The sequence below is a fragment of the Peromyscus eremicus genome, chromosome 9, assembly GCF_949786415.1.
Source record: "Peromyscus eremicus chromosome 9, PerEre_H2_v1, whole genome shotgun sequence".
Classification (NCBI taxonomy): Eukaryota; Metazoa; Chordata; class Mammalia; order Rodentia; family Cricetidae; genus Peromyscus; species Peromyscus eremicus.
The window spans coordinates 81,363,667-81,382,788 of NC_081425.1; the positions used below are offsets into that span (position 1 = coordinate 81,363,667).

A 19,122-nucleotide genomic window follows, 5' to 3' on the forward strand; every position below is an offset into this window, starting at 1 on the left:
TGTTGTTGCAAGAAAGGTGGTGTTTTGTGTGATCAGTCTATCTCACCCATTTCACTCTGTTACATACATTTCTGCCATGCATTACTCACACTTTTTGTTTATGTGTTTGTTGTTGCTGTTTTGAAGCAGGGCTCACTGTGTAGCCTTAACTTGCCTGAACTCTATAGATTAGGCTGGCATCGAACTCAAAGATCTGTCTGCCTCTGCCTCCCAAGTGCTAGGATCAAATTCACGCACCACCACACTCGGCTAATCATTAACTTTAAGGTGCACTATGTCGCCTGTCATGTGCGCATCTCATCTGTCCCATGGTACTACTGCCTTAGTGACTGCAGGCTCAATCTCATCCATCTGTACATTCTGCTCTCCAGGGATGGACACCTACCCTGCCTCCCCTTCAACACAGAACAAGTCAGTGAGTATTCTGGGCCTTCCCCTCCAGGCTTGCAGAGGAACCTGGGGGTGTGGGGTGTGGTGACACTCAGGACAGAACCTCGGGGCAAGGCTTTGCTGAAGGCATACCAGTAATTCTGGGGCAGCCACAGCAGCTGAGGCAAGAATTTCCACAGCCCCATAGCCTTGGCCATTGACAATTTCCAGCTTTCTCTGCCAGTCTCAGAGGGGGAAAGGACCAGAACTCAAGGCTTCTTCAGTGTTGCTTCCTTACCACAGCTGTCAGAGAACAGCAAGAATGGCATCTGTTGTCGGGAAGCACAGGCAGTGCAAAACAGAAACGAGAGTCTCCCTTGTTGGGGCTGGAAAGACGACTCAGTGGTTAACGCATTTGCCGCTCTTACAGGGGGCCCAGGTTCAGTTCTTAGCAGCTCACAAAGCCCCGTCACTCCAGCTTCAGGGGATCCGACACTCTCTTGTGACCTCCACAGGCACTGCATGCATGTGGTGCCCAGACATACACGCAGGCAAAAACAATCATCACAAAAAAAGAAAACTAAATCTGAAAGAGAAGTCTGCTCTGTGAGACACTGTGCCTCTCTGGGAGAGCTGCACATCACACACTGACCAGCAAGCCGCCACCGATTCCACCTGCTCAAGGGACCAGGCCCCTCCCAGGGAGGTCCACTGTCGAGGCGGGCAGCAATGGCTCAACTCCTATTTACAATCCTCTGGTCCTGAGACCGATGCCTATGACGTGAAGCTCCTATCACATGCCACTCACCACATGACCTGCCAACACCTAAAGTGCTGTACACCTGTTCAGTGAGTCCCCACAAGGTCGAATCCCACTAAAGGTCACAAAACACACACAATCTCTACGCTCCCTTCACTACAGACCAGACCTTCTGCAATGGGTGTGTGTTGGGGGGGTGGGGGTTAACACAAATATTTTTAACCATTATCCGGGTGAACAACTTGTTTTAAATGTGACATTATAGAGACATGTGTCCCCTGAAAGTCACTGCCAGGCTCCAGCCCCAGGGTGGCACTGAGCCACAGGCTGGTGGCAATAACAAAGAGAAAAGCTGGGCTTATCCAGTCTTTCCCTTCGCCAGGAACTACTTGCCGACAGTAACTCTCTTAATTACTCACAGACAGTAACCCTCTTAATTCTCCCAATATCAGCTCCCATAACTCTTCTCACTTCACAGATAAGGAAACTGAAACAGAGAGAAAGCAGTCTACACTCGTACCTGAACCTCAGCTCAAGTCCACCAAACCGACTCCAGAGGGCCCTGGCATCCCTCACCTGTGTCCCCACTTCAAAGTTTGGAAAGGCTCCTGCTGGGTTGCTGGAGGGACTGAAGGAGAAAAGGAATGCAAATATAACTGAGTAAGCATCCCATGCAGGACTAATGCCCACCTGCACAGCACCTAGCCATCTGGAGGCACATGGTCACTTCCTGTGACCCCACCACCACCTTTCCTAGCTGAAGGAGGGCAGTAGGATGGATTCAGATATCAGAACACCAAGACCTAGAGAGATAACAGGGGCCATGGGGACAAGAATAGAGAGCCGGGCATTCCTTCCCTTCGGCCACCTTGCTCACCCACTCCCTTCTCCCCAGAGAGAAGATCCCCACGTGGGGCCACACCACGGCCTCTACAGAGAACTCCCAGGAGCTCACATCCCAACACTGCAACCAACGTTCTCAGGCTTGAAACTCAGGAAAAGATGGCGTTCTAGTCCGTCACCAACTCACAGCCGCTAAGAGACCTCGGAAGATTGGGAAGGCCAGTTGATCGACATCTGCACTCACCCCTTTCTGTCCAGAGGGTATTCCCTTCACATAACACAGACCACCACCAACTACAATCCTTCTCCACCCCCTGAGAATGATTGGACACAGTGGCCTGGCCTGCCTGGCTTCCACAGGCTGTAGCCAGAGGCTTCCTTCTCCCCAAGTCTACTGAGTAAATGCCCTGTTCAGAAACCCTGAATTCCTGTACAGACCTCTATTCACAGACAGGATTCTCTGTCATGTCTCCAAGAACAGCCTGCCTTTGCCTTGAGGACCACCCTTACTTAACCAGGCCTGTCTCCTTCCTTCCTCCTCTCCAGCACCCTCCAGCCTTCAGGCCCTGCACCCAGTTCAGCTCACTGTACATTCTCCCCTTCCTCAGGTCCCACCCATGAGTCCAAGCCACTCATCAGTATTGCTAGACACCTGCTCATTCACTTGGGGCTATCCAATGCGATGATAAACTCCACAGGGGAAGGAGGTTGAGCCTTCTTTTTGTTGACTCTGACAATCTTGTAGATTTTTACACATACACACATACACACACACACACACACACACACAAACCTTCCCATAGCCTAGAAACTACAAAATGGAGGAGAAGCAAGAGGGACAACTTCCTGGTGTTTCTAAAAGCACCAAGATTGAAAACAAGGCAAACCTTTGGGCAACCATAGGATGTCTACTCCTATGAGAAGAGCAGATCAGGGTTCAGTAAGGGTCTGAAGCATTCCTCATGGATGGTATTGGCATCCTCATCCTCACAGCCTCAGCACTTAATAAAGTCTACTACAAAGCAGTGACCAGAGGCAGGCTGACAGATGGAGGGAGGCTTGGATAGACAGATAAAATCTGATATGGCTGGGCTCCACTCTGAAGCATGGGATCCAGCGCGAGAGGCCTACACAGGTGACCAGTTGGACTTAGTCTCCTGAGAAGCTTTTCTGTCAGTTATTCTAAGACTTGATCATTTCCCACAGAATCGGGGCACCTGACACTATTCCGTCCCCTCTCCCCGGGCCTATAAAATAGAGCAGGCCTATGATAACATATACAAATCACCTGCCATTTTCTATGAGAAATGAGAAGGAAAACACATGGCTGTGGGAGCAGTCACATGAAGCCCCTGAACACTGGGCTCCACCAGATCTACCTATTGTTTTCAAGAAAGGGGTGCAGTGCCCCAAGTTAATTTTTGTTTAATTTCTCCCTTTCTACTGGTTTCAGTCCCCTAGAGGCTGGCCATCTGGGTGGGCCCTGAATCAGGGCCAGTGTGCCTCCAAGATCTTATCTTTGGAGAAGGTTTTTCCCTTGAGGTCAGAGACTCAGGAAAGCATTTTCCTGCTTGAACTTTGACCTGTGACTAAGCACCAAGGAGTCATGAGTGGCAGTGTCAGAGGTTTTTGCTGTGTCACAGGAAGAAAGCCACATGGAGGCTCCTCCTGCCAAAGTCAGGCCCATTGTCTGACTCAGCACTAAATTTAGACTTCATGTTCTGGGACTGTCCAAAAAGCCCCATCTGGACACCGGTGCTCAGAGCCCAGCTGCTGAATGTATCATGACGGGATGCAAAGGGGAGGGGTATCCCAGGCGTGGGACCCAGAAGTCTCCATGGGGACTCACAGGAAGGCCCGCAGGGGAGAACAAACACAGCCTTTATGAAGAAACTGACAAGGACTCCAGCGTTTGCCAGCCTCAGAGCAGCTGGTGGCCTGAGCGAGCCGTGAACTCTCCACACTGGCCTAGTTTGCTCAACTGTAGAACACAAATATCAACCGCACGGGCTGGTAAAAGATTGGGTTCAATGCCTGGGAACAAAGCTGGAGCGGAGCTTAGTACACTGGGGTATCCTGTTACTTGCCCATGCTCGCTGCTAAGCCAGGCTCACGTGAGGAAAAAGCAGGCCAGGCTTCCAGACACCCAACCAGGCTGTTGCAAGTCTGAAAGGAGATCCCGGGCCCAGATCTGTCACTCTGTATGCTTGGACTGCTAGTGTTCCTGTGTAAAATAGGAACGTGGGCAGAGCAGTCTCTCAGAGCCCTTCCAGCCATGGTGCCCAATAGCTGAGGCTGCTTGGGGTTAGAGAGATGGCTCAGCGGTTAAGAGCACTGGCTGAGTCCTGAGTTCAAGTCTCAGCACCACATGGTGGCCCACAACCGTCCATAACTGTTGTCTCATGGGATCAGATGACCTCTTCTGATGTGCAGATAGATGTACATGAAGACAAAACATCCATACACATAAAATAATAAATCTTATTAAAAAAAAAAAAAAGAACAGTTGAAGCGGCTTAAGAGAAAGAAGTGTTAAGGGCTGGAGAGATGCTCGGCAGTTAAGAGAACCGGATGCCCGTCCAGTGGACTAGGGTTCAATTCCCAACGTCCACATGACAGTTCACAGTCTTCTGCAACTCTAGTCCAAGGGCAGCCTGGCTCTCTGGGGACACCAGGCACATATGTCGTGCACAGACATGCCTGGAAACAAAAGGCCCAAATAAATAAATAAATAATACTTAAAACGGAAGTCTGGCCAGGAAAGAAGAAAGAGAGGTGCCTTGGAAAGAACAGAGATGGTTGCAGCTATTGAAAAGGTCATTGCCTGGCGATGGTGACCCAACACCTTTAATCTCAGCACTGGGAGGCAGAGGCAGGTGGATCTCTGTGAGATCAGCCAGTCTGATCTACAGAGTGAGTTCCAGGACAGCCAGGGCTACACAGAGAAACCCTGTCTCAAAAAAGAAAAAAAAAAAAAAAAAAAAAAAAAAAAGGAGAAAGAAAAGAAAAGGCCGTTATGCTGCTTTCAAAATATTACAGCATTTTAAAAAATTACACCTACCATTTAAATATACAAAGGTTGGGCTGTGGTGGCACATGTCTTTAATCCCAGCACTCGGGAGGCAGAGGTAGGCAGATCTCTTGTGAGTTTGAGGCCAGCCTGGTCTACAGAGTGAGTTCCAGGACAGCCAGGGCAACACAGTGAAACCCTGTCTTGAAAAACCAAAAATAAACAATAAATAAATATATAAAGGGGGCTGGCAAGATGACTCGACAGGTCTGGCACTTGCCTCCGGGGCTGATAACCTAGGTTTAATTCCTGGAGTCCACAGGGTAGAAGGAGAAAGTTGAAAACTGTGGGCTGGCCTCTGAGCTCTATGCATGCACAACCACCTACACACACACTGTCACACAGAAATAGAAATAAAATTGTGTTTCTTTCCACTTGTCTGCTGTCTTAGTATTTAAAGGAAATGGCTAGACAGATTTTCACCACATGTGGAAAATATTTTGTCAAAAGTCAAAAAAGGCAGATTCATTTGCAGGTCCAGGGCCATCTTAAAGAGTCCAGACATGTGGCCGGGTAGTAGTGGCGCACGCCTTTAATCCCAGCACTCAAGAGGCAAAGCCAGGCGGATCTCTGTGACTTCGAGGCCAACCTGGTTTACAGAGCGAGATCCAGGACAGGCACCAAAACTACACAGAGAAACCCTGTCTCAAAAAAAAAAAAAAAAAAAAAAAAAAAAAAAGAGTCAGATATGTACCATACAGACAGTTCAACTGAGACAGAACAATACACTTATGAAAACACAGACCATAGGGGCTGGAGAGGCAGCTCATTGGTTAAGAGCACCAGCTGCTCTTGCTGTGGACCCGGGTTCAGTTCCCAGAGCCCACACTGCAGCTTACAACTGTGTATAACTCCAGTTCCAGGCGATCCAGTACCCTTCTCTGCCCTCCATGGGCCACAGGAACACTTGTGACTAAGATACATACATGTAGGCAAAAACATTCACACACATAAAAATAAATAAATCTTAAAAAAAAAAAAAAAAGACACACCACACCTTTGTTTAGTGGCAAGCAGGACAGCAGCTGGGAGGTTTTTGCTTTGTCCCATAAAGCCACATAGAAGTCCCTTCTGCCAAAGTCAGACCCATTCTCAGGCAATTGTCCCCAGGGGTGCTGCTTCCGACACAGGCAGCTCCCAGGGGCTGGTTAATGTGTCAACGGGATAATGGTTCTCTTATGCAATGTAGGGTTGGGCCAGCCAGTGACAGTGTTTTTGTTTTGTTTTGTTTTAAGCTCAAGAAAAATATTTCAAAAATAAATACATAAAGGGGTAACCACCTCCCACAAAAACTGACCAGATGGCCAACAGAGCTTCAGTCTACTCTCCCCACATCACTGTCCTAGGTAATAGGGACTGGTTTCTCATTAGCCACAACAGGCCATTTGTCATTTTTAAAATGGTTCACCTCAGAAGGACACCTACAAAAGGATACAGAAGGCTGGGCGGTGGTGGCGCATGCCTTTAATCCCAGCACTAGGGAGGCAGAGCCAGGCGGATCTCTGTGAGTTTGAGGCCAGCTCTGGTCTACAGAGCGAGATCCAGGGCAGGCACCAAAAACTACACAGAGAAACTCTGTCTCAAAAAAACAAACAAACAAAAAAAAAAAAAAAAAAAAGGATACAGAGAAAGCAGGTGGAAGCAGGCTCCGTAAACAACAGTCTCTGGACCAGCCATGACTCACCCTAGTAAGAAAGCTCTGAGGTAGCTCTTCTCTCTCCAGGCATGGGTTGGGGAAGGCAGTTTCTTAAAAAAATCCAAGCTGAACATGATGATGGTACATGTCATGAGTTCCAGGACACCCAGCCTACATGATAAGACCCTGCTCCCTAACTCCTCCCAAGATCCCTAAGACGGCATCAATTAAATGTAACAGGTAGACCTTGTTAAGATCCATATTTAAATAAATTACCTGATAGGACTAAGAAAACTGAGTACCAGCTTGGCATGAAGACGGTTTAACAAACCCAGAGCAGGGAGCTCAGAATGGGTCCCGGGTCCCTTCACGGATCACCTTTGCAGACCCAGCACTTAGCAGAGCCAAGACAGTAGGAGGCGAAAAGCGCAGCAGGGACCAAGCACATACTGACAAGTGACAGAAGGGACAGACACACAGATGAAGCTGTGACTGTATCTGTCACAACTACCACCTAACCAAAGGCTGTGGGACCTCATGCAAACAGGCAATACTGGGATCAGATCCACTGAGCTTTCCTGAAAAGCCTTAAGATGCTTTTCTCTGGGCATCTTAAGGGAGGGAGGGAGGGCAAAGACCAGGGGAAGTGCCAGCTGTTCTGAGACAGACCTGAGGTATTTTTAAGTGAAGTGATATGCTAGCTGGGATTTGCTTTAGCATACAGGAATCTAAGGTTGCTGGAAGAGGCCAGTACAGTTACAGGGCTGCTCCTTAATGTCATCCAGTCCATTTCCATGTGCATGAGAAGACAACAAAGCATTTAAAAGGCAGGAAAGAAGGAAGAGGCTTTGCTTAATTTGAACTTCCCTCCTAGTGTCTTCTCTGAGTTCCCCATGTTCATCTCTCTGAGCTAAAGGTCCTTTCACAGGGCATGGTGAGGACCAAAGCCTCAGGAAACCAACCCACCAAACAGACTTGCCATCCTCACTGATGGACACCCCAGTCTCCCCTGAGCGTCTCTCATTCTAACCCCATGCAAGGCCTGTGTCTTGTGATGCTTTTTGAGTCCACATACAGGCGGGGGCTGTTGCTACTCTTAAGGGCAAGCCACTCCCAGCAGTCACAGAGACAGCGGCCCTCACCAAGGCCCTCAGAGAATATGACTGATCCCTTTCACGGACAGGGAAAAGAAAGTCCTGAAGGTTAAGCGGCTGCTGGAGGCACAGAACTCAGGATGGAAATACTAGAATGCCAACCTAAATTGCCGGGCCCTCAAGAGTGCATTCATGGTATTCAACTGCCTCTAACCCTAGAGCCTTGCTCTCCAGTTCCACCTTCAACATCCAAACCGCTCCACCTGGGCCATTTATCCACGTTACCCATCCTCCATGACATTCTCAAAACAGAGACCACCTTCTCTGTTCTCCAGCCCAGTTCCTGTCAAAGGCTCAATAAAGACTTGTTCTTGACCTACAGTTACGAGGTCTCCCCGGACTGCCACAGCCAAGCCACCAGAGCAGTCCCCACACATCCTTCCAAGGCACCCCTAGAAGCCCTGACTTGTGGCCCAAGGCCCAGTCCCACTGCTTTGGTCCCAGAGAAAAGCATCTCAAAAGATAATGTTCATGAAATCTGACTTCATTCTAGTTAAATGACATCAGGCGTAGCAAGAACTCATACCTAAAATCTGATAGCTCCTGCTGTATCTAGTTCAGCTGGCATAAGAAGCTAAAAGAGGGGAAATGTTTATAGCTTGGGTACTCCAAATGGGAGGACCAGAAGAAATGAAAATAAGTAATACACGCCACGTCCCAGTACCATGTCTAATGCTGAGGTTTCTCACATGCACACAGCTCTGAACACAGAAGCTGCAAGATGTCCCACAGAAAAGGACTCCGTGATCAAATTAGAACGTGGAGCCATTCCAGCAAAGCCTCAAGGTGCACTGGCCCACAATGGCTCTCAAGAGCCCAGCGTTAAGGATTTAGGCCTGTTCAAAGCAGCACTACCCAAATGCACTGGACCACAGAGTCAAGCTGAAGCAAAAAACAGCATCAGCATCCCATCAAATCAGTGCTCAGAACATGTTTCCCGGGGAAATGCTGACGCAGGCCTTTTAAAAGAACATCTCGATAGAGCTGGTACCCTGGACTCAAGATGAGAAAGCAAACCAAGCCTGAATGGGCTGTGAAGCAGAAATGCCCAGCATACTTCAAGGCCTTTGGGGTGAAGCTATTAGCACTGCAAGAGGAGGAAACGAGTGTTCTGCCCTTGGCTGCCAACTCTGAATTCTGCTGGGATGGGATGCTTAAGATCTGGCCTCAAAGGAATCACGGACAGCTTCTGAAATTAATTCCTCTGCAATCCAAAGGAGCTGCCTGCAACTTAGCAACATGTATTTGGAGGGGTGTGTGTGTGTGTGTGTGTGTGTGTGTGTGTGAATGTTTATTACACTTACATTTAGACCAAAGAAAATGTTAGAACTAGGCCTCCACCCAGCCCCAAGAAAGCAACCAACAAGACAGCTCTTCTAAAGCTTGTATATGGAGCTGCTACACAGTCCTAAGAAGTAAAAGCAAGGGCTAACTAGATATGCGCATAGTGCCAGTCATAGCAGTATGAATCACAACAGCCAAAAGGTGGAAACCACCGAGTGTCCTTAACTGATGAACAAAGTACAACATGTATCAAGAATGGAATATCATTCAACTCTACAAGGAAATTCTGGCAGATGTCACACTCTATGAAGACAAATATGTTTTTTGCTGTCCTTTTGGTTTTTTTAACACAGTCCTGGCTGTCCTTGAACTCCCAGAGCTCCACCTGCCTGTCTCCCTAGCATTGGGTTTAAAGGCATGCACCACTACAGTCGGCTCTGCAAAGACAAATATTGAAGGGTTAGGGAGATAGACCTGAGGACCTGAGTCCAGATGGTGAGCACCCACATCAAAAGCCAGGGGTGAACACACACACCTTCAACCCCAACGATGCAGGGAGGGATCTGGGGGGAACAGGAAGACTGTTGGGGCTTGCTGGCCACCCACATAGCTGGAAAAAAAAAAAGAAAAAGATAAACTCTAGGCTCAACAAAAGGCCTTATCTCCAGGGAATAATGCAGCGAGTGCTAGAGGAAGACATGCAATAGCCTCCTCTGGCCTCTGCACATGTGTGTATATACATATATACATATCACACACACACACACACACACACACACACAAGATGGATGTACTGAGTTCACCTATAACAGATATTTAAATTAGTTACATTCATGCAAACAGAAAGTGGAATAGCGGTTGTAAAGGGTTGGGGGGACGGAGAAGTAAAGAGTTGTTTAACGGGCACTCTTCTACAAGGTGGAGAAGTTCTGGAAACAGATGATGATATGGGCTACACAACAGTCTAAAAATACCACCTGCCACTGAAGTGCACATGTAAAATGCTATTTCCACATTTTATACGCCGTCGCTGTAGTGGAAACAAAATGGCTCAGGGTAAGTATTACAGTATGTAAGTCTTACTACAATTAAAAAACAACAACAACCACCCTGAAAGCAGATGAGTTATGATCCTTAGCCTAAAATGAATGGCAGTCACCATCCTGCCCAGGATTAGAGGACTGCACAGTCTACACAGGACACTCCAAATACCAGTTCAGGTCAAAATGTTTCTGTAGTACTTTTGTAGAATTCCACTTCAAAAAACATCAACTGAGACACAATGCAAAAATTTACAACCTGTACCAGGCAAACGATAAAGAAAAAGAAAAAAAAAAATCCAATCACCTCTAGTCCTATCCCTTTTAAAGCAGGCAGCCCCCCTCCAGCCCACAATGGAGCTCAGTATTCCTGCTCTCTGCCTGCTGTCTCTGCAGCCCATAGCTTCCCAGGAAATCACTGCACAGCTTTGTAAGAAGGAGTGTTTCCCCCTCTCAAGAAAAAGAAAAAACCACACACACACACACACACACACACAAAAAAAAAAAAAAAAAAAAAAAAAACCTGAGACAAAATATTTCTCCTACTCTACTTACTTTCAGGACTAACTAAAGCAGATTAACAGCAACCAGGGTGTAGAACTGGAACACAGCTGCCACACCTCCTGGGACTAAAAGCCACCTGGAGAGTGCTCAGAACCGCACAGGACTGAGGGACTCCCCAGGTAGTGCCTTACCAATTCTGGTTTTTGGCTGTTGAACAAGAAGAGCCAGGAAGCCAAGAGGCTCCGCCAAGGTCAGGACAGCGCATAAAAGCAGATCCCATATGGGGGCGCTTTCAAGGACACCTGGCTGATATTAGAGTCTGAAAAAGGAAAGGTTGCTCCACGCGACTCCAGAGCAGCCAGCCAGCCCTTACGCCGCTGGCACCTGGAAGGGGACCTTGAAGACTCAGACACCGATGTCACACCACCAGCTTCCATCAGACATAGTCAGAGTGGTAATATCAGTGTGTGTGTGCATCTGAGACCTGCTCAGAGAGGAGGACAGTGCAGGCAGTCACATCCTGGAGATGTTACATTGCTTTGGGGACACCACCCCCCCACCCCACCCCGGACCTCCAGCCACAGAGCCGGCAACACTGACAACCTGTTTAGAGTGCTCACAAGGAACTGCAACAGACCCTCCTCCACAATCTGTCCATTCCCGGTCCCTGCTGCCACTATTACGTGACATGGTTCACCACGCTAACAAAATGCCCTTCCTTTGTTTTGATTGTCAAACAGCACCCTGAAGTGGTGAGTGTTTTCTAATGGCTGTATTTGGACAGAACTCCGGGGCAAGCGAGTAGCACCTGAGATAGCATACCGGGACACTGGAGAGAAGCAACTCTTCCAAAATGGCAGGCTGGGCTCCCTCGCCCATTTGACTCAGACTTCCCAACAGGCTTGCTGACAGTGGGGTTGATAAGAGGTCTGCGGGGAAAGGCATGCGCTGCTAAAACTGTCCAAGTGTGCCATCATTCAAAAAAAAAAAAAAATAGATGAGGCTCTACTTCATCATAAAAGTTCCATAAAAGCTCCCAAATGCAAGTATTACAAAAGGAAGCTTTAAAAAAAAAAATCACATTTTGCAAATCTTAAGGTTACCTTCAACATTAAGCTCAGAAGTCTCCCCAGTTCCAAACATCCAGCTCCTCTGCTAAACATCCGGCTGCTAAGATCTATCCAAATGGAGAAGAAGCCCTTGCCAACCTGTGACAAGGACAGGGACGGGTGGCACAGGGCTCAATTCCCCAGAACAACATTGACAGAAGGGCAGAACTGGAGAGTCTCATGAGGAGAGCAGAGCCCTGTTCAAAGGCAGTCCCTGCTGGGAAAGAAGGAAGAGAGGAGGAGAGATGTCTGCCAGGCTAGGGTGTCTGTGCAATGTTTTTCTGAGGTTTCTTCATGTTCTTGTCCACCTTCCTTCCTGGGTCAAGAGCCAGGGGATTAGAGGAGGCCCAGGAGGGTCAGGTGGTGGAGATGGAGGAAGCTAATCTGAGTGATAGCATCCTAGAGACCCTGGCTGTGGCCCAGAATATAGAGCTCTCTGGGAGAAGGTTGGATGGACAGGCATCATAGATGGACCAGACTAGAAACTCCAGGCCACCTGACATGAGGGGTATGTGTATTTGGGATTTCTACCAGTTCAGATGACCACCAGTCTGAGATGACTTAACGCAGCAAGAAATACATTTAGAAAAGCTAACTGACTGGGTTGGAGAGATGGCTCAGTGGTTAAGAGCACTGGCTGCTCTTCCAGAGGACCCAGGTTCAATTCCCAGCTTACAACTATTTGTAAACTCCGGTTCCAGGTAATCCAACACCCTCACACAGACACACATACAGGCCAAACATAACGCACATAAAAATTAAATAAATAAATAGAAAAGCTAACTGTCCTGCTCAGGGCCTGACCACCAACAGCCCATTCCAGCAATGATCTAGTCTTTTTATTTTATCAAGGACGATGCCAGGCATACTGTCTACATCTTTACAATATCCCTCCTGTTCATCTTCCCTCAAGAAATTGCTTCTTTAAAAACTGTCTTGTACTGGAACAGGTCACTACTCATAGGGACAAAACAACCTTAGCCCTCTAACTTTGCCCACAACCACTCTGCCTCAAATGGGGGCACAGCCCCTAGCCAAGACAATCAGAACTTTCCAGAAAGTTTTTCTGCCCAGGTTGACTGGATAGAGCTGCCTTCCTTCTCTAGCCAGGACCAGTGAACATAAAACCCACCGAGACCCGAGGCTACATTTCAGGCCTACGGAAAAGCTCATAGGATTCAGGGATCAACTGTCCCTCATCCAAGGTTTTAGAATGTAGCTGTATGTCACTTAACACTGGAGGAATGCTCTGAAACATACATGCTTAGGTAATTTCACCATCATATAACCATCATGGAGTTTACTTATGGAAATGTCACTAAGTAATATAATCTTATGAGACCACTGTCAGACATGTGGCCTATAAGAAATGTCATTATGACTCTATTATATATCAGTAAGTTGCCCTTTTTGCCTAAGATGGTTTGAGCCAAGTTTTCACGGTGCCCTGAACAAAGAGACCTAACTACAACCTGCCCCCATTTAGAAACCTCAACTACGGTGCTCAGGCTCCTCTGCCACCTCTGTTCAGATTGCACAACTCTGAAAGTCAACGATGGCGGAGCTTATCCTTCTGCTTCTTCCCCTGCTGATCCTCATGGCAGAGTGGACTGAGCAAAAGCGGCTTGTGCCCAAGGGCAGGAGAAAACAAAAGGCCCGGGTAATCATCACAAAATAATACATAACCCACACCTGGCAACACAAAGCCACCCCACTAGTCTCTGGAAACGCCTGGCAGGGCTACTCCTTCTCAAATGAAGAGAGAGGGGGAAAGTAGGGGAGGGAGACCTAGGTGGACATAGTGACTCATGCCTGTAATCTCACAAGTTTGAAACAGAGGAACACCCTATATCAAAAGAGCGAAACGTCTTCCAGCCTCACCTCCTACAATGCCTGTATTTCAGGTAACATGCAAACCCCTCACTGGACCCGGAACCACAGTTCTCACCCCTCCCCGCATCCATTCAGAGCCAACGCCAACCCTCCCTGCCCCAGCTATACCCTCCGCAGCCTGGAAACATACAGTCCTTGCAGTGTCCGCCATCCTCCCTACATCCCTCTCTGCATTCCAAGTCCCCCTTCATGGGGCTGGAGAGATGGCTCAGTGCTTAAGAACAACTTGTTCTTGCAGAGGACCCTGGTTCGATTCCCAGCACCCACTCGGCAGCTCACAACCACCTGTAACTCAAGTTCCAGGGAATCCGATACCCTCTTCTGACCTCTGCAGGTACCAGGCATGCCCTTGGTGCACATATAAAATGCCAGACAAATACATATACACATAAAATAAAATAAATCTTAAAAAAACAAAAGCAAGTTCCCTTTCAGCTCCAGCTCAAGTAGCAGTCCCTCCTCCAATTTTTCCTCCATTCTCTTCATGTTGGTGACAGCAAGTCAACCACTCTCTAGGAAATAAGGCACAGGCGGAGGGAAAGGACAGACGAGGCAACTCTAAGCGCACGGGTGGTGAGAGCCAGCAAGCAGCCAATTTCTGTCTTCCAGGAGAAGCCTGGCACAAAATAATTTAAGAAGTCCTTGACATTTAGATGGCAATTAGTCAGAGCTTCTAAGCGCAGACGAGAGTGCTGCAGGAAGGTATATAGTCCACAGTCTCCAAGAGAGCAGAAAGCCTACCCTTGTATCTGTCACTCAATAAATCCATCTCCCCTCAACTGTCCCAGTGCCCAAACAAGGCATCAAGATACATGGACACACCCCTGCCTGCCTGCACTCCAGCCCACCAAGCCAAGCTCCAGAGCTGGACACCTCATCCCTCCCTGAAGACATACTGCCTCCTGAGGACTGAGGCAGGCCACAGGGCGCCCTGGGCCCCATCATGTAGATGGAGGTACTGAAGCTCAGCACAGAAGCAGAATTTGAGGATCTCTGTGAGAGAAATCAGCTGTTACCATCAAATTCACGAGAGAAACACAAAAGGGATAACCAAATTCAACTCTGATACAATAAAAGACTCTGGAGACCCCCGTCACCACCACCGAGTAAAGGGCAGTTCTCACCTCTCACTGTCACCAACTGGGGCAAAGGAATCTGCTTCCTTCCCTACAAATCCATGTGGGAGCAAGATATCAGAGTTCTTCATGACCAATCGAATCAGCAGTGGGAAGGCATAGGAGCTAACAGGAGTAACCACCCAAGAAAAGAAATAAGCAGGAGGCTCCTGGTGTCTGCCACCTTCCTGCCCTCTGTCCTTCCTGATATCTGACACCTGGCCCTGGGAACTCAATGTAAGGAAGATGTTAAGACACCACTCTGTGACCCTGGGTTTGCCACCAGTCTGTGAGATAGGAAAGAAAGACACAATATGCTCAACATCAATCCCAAAAGCCCCTGCTTCACCCTGAGCCTAACCCTGTGCTTTCTGACCATGGTATTACAAAGACACACAGATGACACTCACTGACTCATACACCATGTCACCTTGTCCACAAAAGGCTCCAGATAGGTCTTACCATATCAAGTGCTATACTAATTTCTTCTAGCATATTCATTAACCTCCTCAGCAATTGTTTTTCTAAGGATTTCATGACCCTCTTTGGAGCAATAGAACTCTGAAATGTGAGGAAATGAATTTTTAAAAAAATCACAGCCCTAGGGATAAATCTCAGCCTTATGGTATCCCATTCCTTGGAGGTCAGGAGCTCAGGCAGACCAGAGAAGCGCCTTAACTGCCAGGTATGGGGGGCGGGGGTGTAAGTAATGAGTGGCAATCTGTCCACTAGTTTCTATAGTCCAGAGATTAATCCTAGGGTTGATGCACACACATCCCTATGGAGACTCCTTGGCCGCCCTCTAATTTTTATGCTTCTTCAGCAAGACTTCTGGAAACAGATCTTCGACCAACTTCCTCCTTTAAAAATAAATAGAAGCAATAAGAAAAGTCACTCTGATGAGGTCCTTTATCCTCTTAGCTGCATGTGACAGCTTCTGAAACTTCAAAGGGCTATTCAAAGAGACTACTGGTTTTGCCCAGGAACTCCAATAGACCATACTTGCAGGGACAGAATGCAAGTCTAAGGAACAGAGTGCAAAAGCCAGAGAAGCCCAAGGGGGAGATGGTAGAACCACCAGTGAAATGCTGTTATGTGGCTGGAGGCTCAGCCTCTCTGCATGTCAGTTTCCTCCAGCTAGAGAGAGAGCAGGGTTGAGATGGCCCATAGAGATGATCACAACTACCAGGGACACCTAATAAAATCACTCCCTTTATAAGTGTAGCTTTTAACAGTCCCATAAACGGGTATCCTCAACCTCTGGCCCACAAGTAGCTAAGGGCAGGTTTTATTTTTCCAGCTCTCCCCATTCACTATTCTTTTATGTATGAGTCTTTACTGATTTTATTATTGTGTTGATTCACTTAAAACAAGGGCAAGACCTACACAAGGCACATTTGCTGTTTCCAGGCTCTGAGTATATTTTAAAAAGCAATAGACAGTAATTTCAAAACTCTTGGCATTCAATCTTTCCTGAGCATGAATTCACTCCTTCCTGAGCATTTTAACTACTGCAAGACAGTTTTATCTCTGGCAAAGCAGGAATAATAGACAGTTCACATGCTGTTAACAGTGATTGAGTATGATAGATAAGGTAAAGTTCCTGCCACAACACACAACAACACGCATGCCAGCCCTCATCCTTCCTCTGCACTATGCCTTCCTCCTTGTCTGAGAGGTTGGCTTTCCCCAGCTCAGTCAGGACAAGTCTACCTCTAGGAACAAACTCCCAGCAGTACCCCTCCCCCTACACACACTTACAAATCAGTCACTTCCAAGAGCAAGAACACAGGGGTTCCAAAGGGCACCACTCAAAGGACTCAGTCACGGGCGCTTCTCCACCGGGAACTCGGAGCTCTCAGGGAGGGAACTGAGCCACAGCAACCACTACTAAGATTTTCCCATGGTGCAATGCAACTTCCTCAACTTTTCCGGGCCCACAATTTCCAAAGAAACCGGGGGAAGGTGTTGTGCATAATCCACAGCAAATCTGGGCAAGTTAGGAGACTTGAGATCCAGCGGGAGAGAAGGAAACGGATACAGCCACAAAGTGAAAAGGGACGAGTAGTTCGAAAACGGGGTGCCAGGGATCAAAACTTAGGCTTCCTGCCCCTGGCCTATATTCCCTATTGCTGATTGCAACCTCTGGCTCCCGAAGGGCTAGCCGCCGGTGAGGAGCTTAGAAACGGGGCTGACCGACATCCTTCCGTGGTGTCCTCCGACCTCCGCCCTGCCATCGGACCTGCTGGCCTCCGCGGGGGACTCTGCAGCAGTGGCAACCAGGAGAGGGAAGACGAGGCTTTCAGTGAGGGGTTATTGTTCCCAGAGACCCACAGGACAGAGGCAGGATGTATGAATGCGGGTCCAGGCATCGGTCCCCTCCCCCGGCCGGCTAAGAGAGAAGGTGTCATTCGCGCCATACAGGTAGAGCAGTGGCCGAAACCCGAGTCTCCACCTCCCCCCCACACACACCCTCCGCCTGGGTGAGCTGCAGAGAGAAGGGGTGGCCGGCGGGCAGGAGGGGCCCCGCGGGACTGCCACTCACCCGCACCATCTGCGGACTGCGGCGGCCCGACGACGCCGTTCAGGTAGAGAATGGGCAGCAGGTGAGGCTGTGTCTTCTCCAGCGCGGCGCGCAGGTCCTGGAAGTGGTCCTGCTCCTTGGCTAAGAGCAGCTGGAGCAACAGCTCCGCCTTGGCGCCTCCAGCCTCCTCGTCCAGCTGCCGCCGCTCGCCCGGACTCAGCGCTCCCGCGGCCTCCAGCAGCCCGAGCACGGCCTCCACCTCGGTCATGGCCTGGGCCAGGCTCTGCTGACACTGGGCGAGCAGCTCCCGGCGCTGCGGCTCCATGGTGGCGGCCCGCGCCGCGCCGCCCCGCCCCGCCCCGCCGGACGGCGCCGGGGCTCCCTGAGGCCGGCGGGCTGCACGCCGAGCTGGGCGGCAGCCTAACGCACCGGGAGCCGCGAGGCGGCGGGGCCCATGGGCTGGGGCCTGCGAGCCTTGGGCCCGAAGGATCGGGCAGTTCTCAGCGGCCGCCTCCCGGACTCCGGGGCGCAGCCATGTTGGCTGCGGCGGCGGCGGCGGCAGCGGCGGCGGCGGCGGCGGCGGGACTGGAAGAGGAGGAGGAGACGGAGGAGGAGAAGGAGGAGGCGGAGGTGGGGACGGCGGCCCGGGCGCGCCCGGAGGCCTCGCAGCAGCCAAGCATGCCCCCTCCCGCTCCGCCTCCGTGCCCACCGCCTCTGCGATCGCCGCGGGGCGGTGGGGGGTCGGGGGGGATCGCCAGGCGCCCGACGGCTCCTGCCCGGCTCACCCGGGCTCCCACGCCGCGGCCCGCACAGCCGTGGCCCGCCCCTCTGGCCTCTCTCCTCCCGGGCCCGCCTTCGGCCTGGAGGAGGTGGCAGGCAACTAAAGAGCTGGGAGGAGGGGAAGGGTCCCGCCCCTTCCCCCCGCTGGCCCTTAGCCCCCCCCCCCCCCAGCTATTGTGGGGAAAAAGCCCCCACCCGGTTCGCATACTGCCCCTAACACAGGGTCTCCTGAGAATTCCAAAATAAACCGAAGACACAATGGAACCCCCCCACTAAACTTCGACATCTCCCATTTAAGACCTCTTAAGAATTGGTCCCCATTCCAAGATTTTCTTAGAAAAATCTCCCAATAAAGTCCCCCAACCTGCTGCACAGTTAATAGCATCCTTCTCACCTGTATCTGAGCCCCCGAGTCAAAGGCAGTCGGATGTTTGCAGGAGAGGGTTGTACATAAAGAGCTTTTGCTGTGGGCTTTTGGAGATTTCTGACAAGTGCTCACCCCTCGGTGTCACCCCAAGATTATAGCAAATCGCAGAGTTACCTTACTTCCCCTAATGACTTCAGCCCCCCCCCCCAACATCCACCTTCTCTGACAGCCCTCGGTGCACCACTATTTACCCTTGACTGAATCCAAAGCAATTGCCCTCAGCACCCCCCACACTCCTGGTGTGGATCTGCATCCAGGGAAGACTGCAAATGTCTGCATTGAAACCACTGACTCACGTGCTGAGACTGGCCAAGAACTCTTTCTATGGCACTGTCACCCAAGGCAGATGTGTTTTAAATTTCCTAATTCTTTGACCAAAGACAAGTTTATTTCTGGGAAACAAACTGTATAGTGACTAGAACAAGAGTACCAGGCTTGGCCCATCAGTTGCCCGGTGCCTCAGGATGATGTTCAAGGTGGAAGAGAACCAACTACCTTTGCTCATCTGGTTCTTCCTCAGGAGAAAGGGGATGAGAAGATCATCAGACCAGGGTTCTCAGCTGTGGCTTCACGAGTCAGTTCAACAGGGTCACTGAAGTGCTGAAATAATCTCA

The 19,122-nt window shown here is 49.6% G+C and overlaps 1 protein-coding gene across 1 annotated transcript in view; it reads right to left on the bottom strand.

Annotated features, from left to right (window-relative positions):
• The window catches only part of Dlg5 (discs large MAGUK scaffold protein 5), a 110,839-nt gene extending 93,213 nt beyond the window's left edge, over nt 1-17,626 (bottom strand). The window contains exon 1 of the mRNA XM_059273865.1: nt 17,323-17,626. Coding sequence (XP_059129848.1) covers nt 17,323-17,626 — 304 coding nt within the window. The remainder of the gene's footprint in view (nt 1-17,322) is intronic.
• Between the last annotated feature and the right edge of the window lie 1,496 nt (nt 17,627-19,122).